The sequence below is a fragment of the Danio rerio genome, chromosome 8 (assembly GCF_052040795.2).
Source record: "Danio rerio strain M-AB ecotype USA chromosome 8, GRCz13ab, whole genome shotgun sequence".
NCBI classification, from domain to species: Eukaryota; Metazoa; Chordata; class Actinopteri; order Cypriniformes; family Danionidae; genus Danio; species Danio rerio.
In genome coordinates this window covers 3,215,079-3,225,439 of record NC_141028.1, presented here as the reverse complement: position 1 = coordinate 3,225,439, position 10,361 = coordinate 3,215,079, and the positions used below count along the sequence as shown (strand labels likewise).

At 40.6% G+C, this 10,361-nt stretch overlaps 1 protein-coding gene across 2 annotated transcripts in view; it reads left to right on the top strand.

The window, feature by feature from the left end:
- The first annotated feature begins 853 nt into the window (after positions 1 to 853).
- si:dkey-178e17.3 overlaps positions 854 to 10,361 on the top strand; it is a 39,011-nt gene continuing 29,503 nt past the window's right edge. For both annotated transcript variants that reach the window (XM_087264202.1, XM_087264201.1), the window contains exon 1: positions 854 to 1,149. In XM_087264202.1, the coding sequence (XP_087120328.1) occupies positions 930 to 1,149 (220 nt within the window). In that variant the 5' untranslated portion in view covers positions 854 to 929. The remainder of the gene's footprint in view (positions 1,150 to 10,361) is intronic.

Genomic DNA, 10,361 nt, shown 5'->3' with positions numbered 1-10,361 from the left:
CTCTTGTGTAAATGCACCAAAAATGTAGTCTATTCACTGAAAAATGCAGCCTATACAAATATTCAAAAGGAGGTGTACTCATTTGTTAAAGAGACCCAAAATGAAGATTTCCTCACTATTTTCTGTCTCTCAAGTGATCAGAAACTTTTATAAGTTGCTTTATTCTGTTGAACACAAAAGAAAATATTTTAAGGACAGCTGAAAACCTGTGGAGATGCGGTGGCGCAGGTAGTGCTGTCGCCTCACAGCAAGAAGGTCACTGGTTTAAGCCTCGGTTGGGTCAGTTGGCATTTCTGTGTGGAGTTTGCATGTTCTCTCCTTCTTTGCGTGGGTTTCCTCCGGGTGCTCCGGTTTCCCTCACAGTCCAAAGACATGCGGTACAGGTGAATTAGGTAAGCTAAATTGTCCTGTTTCCCAGAGATAGATTGCAGCTGGAAGGGCATCCGCTGCATAGAACATATGCTGGAAAAAGTTGGCAGTTCATTCCGCTGTGGCGACCCCAGATTAATAAAGGGACTAAGCTAAAAAGAAAATGAATGAAAACCTGTAACCATTGACTTCCTGATTTGTCAATGTTCTTCAGGTCTTCAGCTTCCTTTAAAATATCTTCATTCTGTTTAATAGAAGAAAGAAACAAACGGGTTTGACTTTGAAACAAGTAGGAGCAAGTAAATGATGGCAGAAACTTAAGTTGTTGGTAAATGATGGCACAAACTTTTTCGTGAACTATCCCGTAACATATTTCAGACGGTGTATATGCACACACGTCCTGCGGGCGGCGCTGTGCGCGTGATTGTGAAAGCGCGTCTCTCCAGCTGATGCCGTTGACTGTTCTCTCACCCTGAAAGTGCTCAGTTTTGTCAGAAACTTCTGGAAGTGGCATCTTTTGGTCTAGAGCTCTAACCAAAGTCCTATTTTGTTGTCTGAAGATGTCTGGAGCGGGTGTTTTGTGGGTGTGTGTGCTGGTGGTGTGTGTGTCCGCGGTGTGTGAGGCTGGATGTGCGAACAGAATCGATCCGACCTGCTGCCCGGGCCGAAATAACGACTGTTCGGACAGGAGCTTCCGGAGAACCGTGTGTTACTGCGACACGTACTGCCGGAGAAGCGGAGACTGCTGTGAAGATTATAATACCGTGTGTCACGTCTCTGGTGAGTCCGTTAAACCACATCAGCATCATCATAAGAACTTAACCCTTCAACCTGCTGCTGAGATAAGTGCGCGTCACCTGTGGGGATTACTTTTTCTCAAGTTAAAATATCTTACTTAAAAATATCATAAGGTGTTACTTGAGATATTTTAATATTAATATTCAAGTTATACTACTGGGGTGTTGAATGCGATTATTATTGGCTGATGTAATTTTACATTACAAGCTAGGTGTGTGCAGTTAATTTCAGATAACGTTTAACGCACGGCTAAAGTAGTTTCGGCAGGTTTTCGCTCAAAAATCTCACCATAACACAACAGAAGGCTTTGAATGAGATGTGTCAGAAAGTACTACACTGGATAAAGAACATAACTAAACAAAACTAACTTATTTTTTTCTTACTTAATCTGAAGGTATATAAGGTGCGCAGTTATTTTCAGACAAACGCACGGCTAAAGTATTTCCGGCAGGTTTTGTGCGCATTACAGATCCATATCACTACGCTGAATGATTTGAGTCATTTCAGATAAAACTGTCAAAACTGACATCAAAACACAACAGAAGGCTTTGGGTGAGATGTGTGAGAAAATACTACACCGGAAGAAAACAATGCAACTAGTCAAAACGGACCTTTTCAACATTTTTGGTTAGTCCAAAAATATCAGAAGGGATTTATGCGATTCTGATTGGCGGATGAATATTAAAATAGGGTGTGCAGTTGCATGTTCTCCACGCGTGTTTGCTCGGTGCTCCGGTTTTCCACACAGTCCTAAGACTTGCAGTATGCAAATGTTCGGCCACTTTATTAGATATTGTACACCTTACTAGTACCAGGTTGGACCCCTTTAGCCTTCAGAGCTTCCTTAATTCTACCGGGATAGATTCAACAAGCAACTGGAAATATTCCTCAGAGATTTTGCCTTATATTGACATGATAGCATCACACAGTTGCTGCAGATTTGTCAGCTTTACATCCATGATGCCAATCTCCCGTTCCACCACATCCCAAGGGTGCTCTATTGGATTTATATCTGGTAACTGTGAAGGCCATTTGAGTACAGTGAACTCATTGTCATGTTCAAGAAACCGGTCTGAGATGATTCACGCTTTATGACATGGTGTGTTATCCTGCTGGAAGTAGCCATCAGAAGATGAAGACACTGTGCTCATAAAGGGATGGACATGGTCAGCAACAATACTCAGGTAGGCGGTGGCGTTGACACTATGTTCAATTGATCTTAATGGACCCAAAGTGTGAAAAGAAAATCTCCCCCACACCATTACACCACCACCACCAGCCTGAACCGCTGATACAAGGCAGGATGGATCCATGTTTTCATGTTGTTGAGGCCAAATTCTGACCCGACCATCCGAATGTGTCAGCAGAAATGAAGACTCATCAGAGCAGGCAACGTTTCTCCAATCTTCTATTGTCCAGTTTTGGTGAGTCTGTGTGAATTGTAGCCTCAGTTTCCTGTTCTTAGCTGACAGGAGCGGCACCCGGTGTGGTCTTCTGCTGCAGTAGCCCATCCGCCTCAAGGTTGGACGTGTTGTGTGTTCAGACCTCAGTTGTAACGAGTGCTTATCTGAATTACTGTAGCCTTTCTATCAGCTGGAACCAGTCTGGCCATTCTCCTCTGGCATCAACAAGGCATTTTTTTCAGACCATTCTTTGTAAACCCTAGAGATGGCTATGCGTAAAAATCCCAGTAGATCAGCAGTTTCTGAAATACTCAGACCAGCCAGTCTGGCACCAACAACCATGCCACGTTCAAAGTCTCTTAAATCCCCTTTCTTCCCCATTCTGATGCTCGGGTTGAACTGCAGCAGATCGTCTTGACCATGTCTACATGCCTAAATGCATTGAGCTGCTGCCATGTGATTGGCTAATTAGAAATTTGCATTAACAAACAGTTGGACAGGTGTACCTAATAAAGTGGCCGGTGAGTGTAAATGATAGTATATTCTGTGTTATTATGCTCTTTGAAATTTCATAATTCTGTCAAGCGTTTACAGATGAAGAAAAGCCATGCTGGGCAATTCTGGCACATTATACGGTAATGTTTATTAATGTGCATTGCCCCTGTTAGCAAATAAACTAAACCTGTGTGAAAGAGGCTCAGAGAGAGGCACGAGGAGATGAGAGATTGAGTTTGATGGCGTAGTGACAAGTCTGGCTCAGAAACAGCTGCTCTCCACTTCAAGATGAGTGACGTGATGAGTGAAGTATGTGTGTTGGTGAACCTGTAGGTTATTATCACAGCCGTCATTATCTGTGTGTCTGTCTCTCAGCGGCTTCAGCTACAGAGCTCAGATACAGCTTCAAATACAGCGTTTGTATGTGTATAAACAGCACATCCCTTCAGCTCATCGCGGGAGCTATAACACTCCAGTGTTCTGCTCTGTGTAAGGATGTAAAGATGCTTTCATCTCGGTGTTTTGACGTGAGGGAGGTCTTGAGTGTTTTCCAGGTTTATTCAGGAGTTGCCCAATCCTCTGTGTTGTTTATGCTGTAAAGAGACATCTGAAAGCAGAGCATGACCTGTGTTTAAAGCGACAGTTCACACCAAAATGAATATGCTGTCACTTGTTTTAAACCTGTTGAGTTTCTGTCTTCTGTTGAACACAAAGGAAGATATCCTGAAGAATGTTAGGGGAAAAATGCAGCTAAATATATTTCTATCATCCGGTTTTTATGCACATTTTGGAATGTTGCGTATAAAAATGCTTAATAGAAACCCAAGGTGCAACTAAAAATAGAAAATGCACTTTAAAAAAAATATATGCGCAAAGTTCAGCAGGATAAATGTATTATCTGATAACAAAAAAATGTGCATAAACTGCAATGGGAACACATTTAGCAAATACCTTTTGACATGCCCATTAGAAAAGGCATGTTATTTTGTTATAAGAGATCATGTGATGATAAAAATGATAAAAATGCGCTTATTTTGGGCGCATATGTGCCCGATATTTTATCTATGTGACGTCAAAATATATTTGGGAGCATGTGTGCGAGTGCATGAAATTGTTGTGAAGGACCAGTTTTTACTGCAAAATGTTCAGAACATGCGCGGATTCGGGAGACATTCATGCAGAATGCATCTCTGCACTTGAAACGCGAACGCAGCGCTCAGGAATGGTTTAAAACAGTTGTCATGTCAACTTGCTGCAGTAAACAAATCCAAGTCTGTAATGCTTGCCCCGCCTTCGTGCTCTTCTTATTGGTCCACTGCTCTAGCACTGAAATATCAGCTGTCAATCACTCAGTTAATGCCGTCTGGCTTGGGATGACAGAGAGAGCTACTACCGCGAAAAACTGTAAAGCGCTGAAGAAGGAAATGAAGATAACACTGACAGATATTGTTTTACAAACCATGGCATCTAAAGCTACAAATAATGACACATCTTACTAGTGACCATGTGCTGAATGTTAATCCACCATCTGCACTTTTCCAAGAGTGGATAAAAGACTTCCATTGGCTTCAAGTCCGCCATGAAAAGTCTGTGGGATGGAGTTTTCAGGTAACTGTTTGCCACATCTAGCACGAGAGCTTCTGTATAATCCTTCATATAATCGCCAGATGCTGTCCGCCATGCAAGTGGCAGCTATATGTCAAATTTAACACCACGTACACCATCGCAAACGGGCTTGCACTGAGTAAATTAATATCATTACTCATGAAAAGACCGGTATTGCTATTTCAAGTGCAATAAATATGTTTGTATAAAACTTGTAGTAACGGTGCTTATAATCGGTGGGTGCGACTAAATTTTGGCTGGTGCACCTACATTTTTTAAGTTAGGAGCACTGGTGCTACCAAGCAAAAAGGTTAATTTCGAGCCCTGAAATGTGTGTGTTGGACAGCATTATTGGACAAAGCAGCATTTCCAGCACATTGTTGCAGATCTGAAATGTTGTTTTGCTGATTGTAAAAGGCCTCAGCCGTCAGTCTGTCCATCACAGTGCTTTAGTATTATTATCATCATTCCCTCCAGAACTGTCTTGAGCATGTGTCTGCGCTCCCAAAGAGCAGCTCACACTAGAGATCTGCGCGGGACTGAAATTTTAATCCCGTCCACGCCAGGTTTTATACCGCACCTGACAGCTCCCGCCGTATATTTAGCCTTTGTTCACCCGCTGCCCGACCCACCCTGTTTTCTACCTGACCGGACTGTTCCTGCTAAATTTAGATATGGGGCTTCATGTACAAAGACTTGCATAAATGAATACTAAAACATTGCGTACATACAAAGCTGTAAATGTGGAATTCTGCGTACGCAGTGTTTCATACATCTAAATGTTTAACTGCGTACGCGGAATTCCACGCATATTCTCTTTGTACATCCTAATTAACGTGAAGCTAAGTGCACGTGCACAAGCGCAAAAGCCCTCCCTGCCTCCTCCCACATATGAATATGGTAATGACTCCACTTAGGCAAAACCAAACGAAAAAGCAATGGCCAAAGTGAGCAAGAAGAGAAACTTCACAGAATGTGAATTGGAGGTGCTTCTATTAGAGGTAGAGTGGAGAAAAACTTATTTGCAAGTTTGACCTCCGGAATTAATAACAGAGTTCACACTTAGCTGATGATTGATTATGAAGTTTGTTTGTTATGCTGTCCCGGGAGAGAGCCCTGAGCTCATAAGATCCTCTAGCCCGGGGCTCCCTACCAAGGCAAGAGGGGAGTTTGAGTTCAGGTTGATCTGGAGAACTCCCCTGCTGTAGTAGCTAATGAACAGTTAGTGATTGCTCTTTAGAGATAACTACTTACTAGGAGCATGTCTATGGTGCCGTTTTGGATTAGTCAATTAACTTCAGTTGAAAATCTGCAGGAAATCTGCGGAATTCTGTGCGTGCAGATTCCGTGTGGGCCTAACCATGGCTTACCATGGTTACAACCCTAATATATATATATGAGCAATTCCAGCGTTATGGATGTGACATTTGCAGTAAAAACTCAAAACATAATTTCACACAGAAAGTATATGTTGACATTATATCGAAACTTCTGTTTATATTTTCCAAAATAGCTCACCATAGAGTTATGGGAGCAGAAAAATATCAATATGTAAACATGTTTTATATTTTAAATTAGGAAAATAAAAATGCGTTATGGATGTGACAAAAAAGGTTTGTGAATTTACAGTCGACAACAGATTATTTAGAAATTCTGACAGTTAAACTGCACAACCCAAAAGACACAATGCTCATCAAACAGGTATGAGTCGGCTCACTATAGAATTAAAATGATTGATTTTATTTAATTTGACATTTTTGCAATTATGAAGAAAGAGTGTCGTTATGGATGTGACACATTTCCGTTATGGATGTGACAGCTGTGAAATTGCCACTTGTGTGATTTTGGCAAATTAAATATAATAGTTTGAAATACTGACAGATACATTCTCGAGTATTTTTACAGTACTGTAAAATACTTGCTAACACAAAAAATGTAGAAACGGTTTGTCTATTTTGCTGAAAACGAAATAATTTTTTATTTTTATAAAATAAAATTTTTATATATATTAGGGGTGTAACGGTTCAAAAAAATCTCGGTTGGATACGATACAGTGGTGTCGCGGTTCGGTACGTTTTCGATACAGAAAAAAAAAGACTTTACAAACAGTGATAGAGCTATACTTCCGGGGTTTCTGCTTAGCAGCAAATAAAACAAATCCTTCTTTATACTCAAAACCAAAAAACTGCTTATAAAAAAATAAATATTTTATTGTAGCAGTTAAACAAATAAAAATAAAAGAACAATTGAGTTTTTAAATGGAGCTCAATTTCAATCAATTAAGTATTTAATTTTTTTTCAGAAAGATGAGTGTCCACTGTTTCTTCAGACAGCACAGATCTGCTTGATGTCACCTGCCAATTTAGTGGATCTAAAAGCAGGAATTATTTGACTGAAATGGGCTTATGAAGGAATAATGTAACGGGGCTCTATTACATTTAACATTTCATTAAAACCCAACATTTCCACTACCGATTTACATCTCTTATATGTGTCAACATATCTGAATAGCGGTGGAGGCGTGTGCGTGCGTTTTACCTGAGCGGCGGGGGTGCGATGTGCCCAACGTACCTGAAGAGCTGGGAGGGATGCGGTGGAGAGGGGTGTGCTACGTATTTAAGGACCGTGGGGAGACACGCAATTTCCAGAAGATTATCATTCGTTTGCGGGCATCCAGGAGTCTGGATGCACTGATTTAAGACGGATTTCGATCAATCTGTGCAGCGCTGCATGAAGTTGAATGCACCTATTGGCTAAGCAATCTTCTGATTGGTGAATCATAAATTGGATAATGCAAGACCAGCTGCAAGCAATCATAAGCATGAGATCTTCTCGATATTAGTTTATGAATAAACTACTTAGCAGTAAGAAGCTACGATACAGAATATTGAGCTTAAGCTTGACTACAAAATTAAATGTGTCATCAGAGGGGGAAAGCCCCGCCCACTAGTGCCCATCTCATTAGCACAAACAGCACCCCTGAGTGAGAAGCAGCCGTCTGTCCATTAGCCATTAGAGTGTTTGAGCTGCTGTAGATAATGTCAGCATAGACTAGGAGGATTATAGATGTGGAGTTTTAGAGGAAGCACAAATGAACAGCGTCAGGAGTCTCCATAGACTGACACAAGCATGAGGCACACACTTATTTTCACGTTATTGGTTTTTCACACACTTTCCTGACACGCAGGCATTTGTAGCTCCAGCCTCTTTTGACAAAAGCACAATCTCAAATTTAAAGTGACAGTCAACAAAATGGCAAAATTTGGATTAAAGCCTAATAGGGTCAGTTCTAGAGAGTTGCAAAACAATATTTGTGTGCTATTTTGAGCTGAACTTGACACACACACACACACACACACACACACACACACACACACACACTCTCTATGGACATCAGAGACTTATTTTACATCTTGTAAAAAGGGGCATTGTGGGTCTCCTTTAAATATAGCTGTGGAAGTGTGCACACTTCATCTCTTATTTAGTTTCAAAAAGCTCTAATAAAGTCTCTAGATCTTCAAACATCTGCGTTCCTGATGCTTCAGATTCTCAGCCCAAGCCGGACATTGTTGGCAGGTGTGCTGTTGTCTTTGAGAGCGGTCTTCATAATCATCATCTTCGCTGTGCGGATCGTTTTTATTATGAGTAATGCTGGACTGGAGGGATTCGCTTTTGGTTTGTTCATGTCTCCAAATAACAGCTTGATCTGATTCATTCGCACACGCACACTCGCGCTTTTACTCATGATTACTGCCATATGTGTGCGTTGCAGCAGCTGACTTGATATATTTAGCTGAGGAAAACAAATGTTCAGAATATTTGCAAACAAAAAAACTAAACTCTGCGAGCCCTTTAGCAGATTTATGAGTGTGAGTGTGTTTGGCTGTGGGATATTGCTCAGCTATTATTGCTCCGTGTTGTTGCTTATTTGATGTTGGTATTGTTTTGGACTGTAGATGTGAACACGAGACTAAGAGGTAGAGTTTATTTAAATGAATAAACCAAATGTATATGAAACCGTTCTAAAGTTAAAACAAGATTTCAAAAAATGATTTCAAAATAGGCGGCACGGTGGCTTAGTGGTTAGCACTGTTGCCTCACAGCAACAATGAAGTTCGCTGGTTCGAGTTCCAGCTGAGCCAGTTGGTGTTTCTGTGTGGAGTGTGCATGTTCTCATCGTGTTGTCATGGGTTTCTACCGGGTGCTCCGGTTTCCCTCAAAGTCCAAACACATGTGCTGTAGGGGAAGTGATTAACTAAATTGTCCGTAGTGTATGAATGTGTGTGTGTGTGTGTGAGATTGAGGTTGTATGGGTGTTTCCCGGTACTGGGTTGCAGGTGGAAGGGTATCAGCTGCGTACAAATATGCTGGAATAGTTGGTGGTTTATTCAGCAGTGGTTACCCCTGATAAATAAGGAACTAAGCCAAAAAAAAATGAATGAATGAGTGAATGCATATGCTTAGAAATGTACTCATTAATATGTGACTATATTTTAATTAGAACTTCAGGGCAAATGTTTGAAAAAAAATGTAGAAATATAATATATTCATTCATTTTCTTGTCGGCTTAGTCCCTTTATTAATCTGGGGTTGCCACAGCAGAATGAACCGCCAACTTATCCAGCAAGTTTTTACGCAGTGGATGCTCTTCCAGCAACCCATCTCTGGGAAGAAAAGATTAAAGATTATCTAATGATCTAAATTGTGGATTAATTGTTCACTTTAAGACTAACAATGTGTGCTAGCAAAACAAACAGCATATTTTGATATCATGCAGATTTTAAAGTGATGTTCAGTCCGCAAGTGTTAATGAAATGTCAGTTTGCATCTGGGATCTGTTTGTTTTGAGAAATTTTTTTTTTCTTTGCCTCTGTCTTTGCTGTTTGGTTGACGTGAGTCTGTTGAATGTGTCTCTGGAAGAGCTTTATTGTGTCTGTGACAGATTCCTGACATGCTGAGAAGTATCTGCCGTGGGTTTGGTGGCCTTCATAAACCTCAGAGGCTGAGAGAGAGAATATAATAGCATAGGACTGCCCGGAAATGGTTGAAATACGGGCATTACACAGTAAATGAGTTATTTGATAGGAAAGTATGTTGGTGTGGCTCAAGGTCATTAGCAGTTTTGGATTTTTCGTTAGTTTTAGTTTCCATTTCATTTTGACTTTTTGTTTTCAAATTCAGTTAGTTTTAATTAGAGGGAGATTTACTAGTTTTTATTAGTTTCCATAATTTGAAATGACTTAAGTTTAGTTGAGTTTCTATTAGTTTCAGTATCAGTTTTTTTTCTCTATAAGCATATTGGTTAGGTGCAAGATTCAAAATCAATAAAAACTCAGCCATATATTTTTTGAAACCTGTATTTAGAGGATACATGAACACTATCATCTACCAATACCATATCCATCCTCAAATTCAAATACAACAGCCCACAAGATATCAGCTGTGTTCACACCAGATGCGGAAGAAGCGTCAAGCGTGAGTGATTTACATGTTAAGTCAGTGCAAACGCGCAAATAGACATCCTGCAGCGCGATTCGCGTGAATGGCGTGACACGAATGATGTGAATTGTGCGGCGTGAATGGTGTGTTATGCACCAATGGGCGTCGCAAATTGAGCATTTTGCGCGAACACTTGAGTTTAAAAATTTGAACTTAAGCGAACATTCGCGCCAATCAATCAGGTGCTTGCTC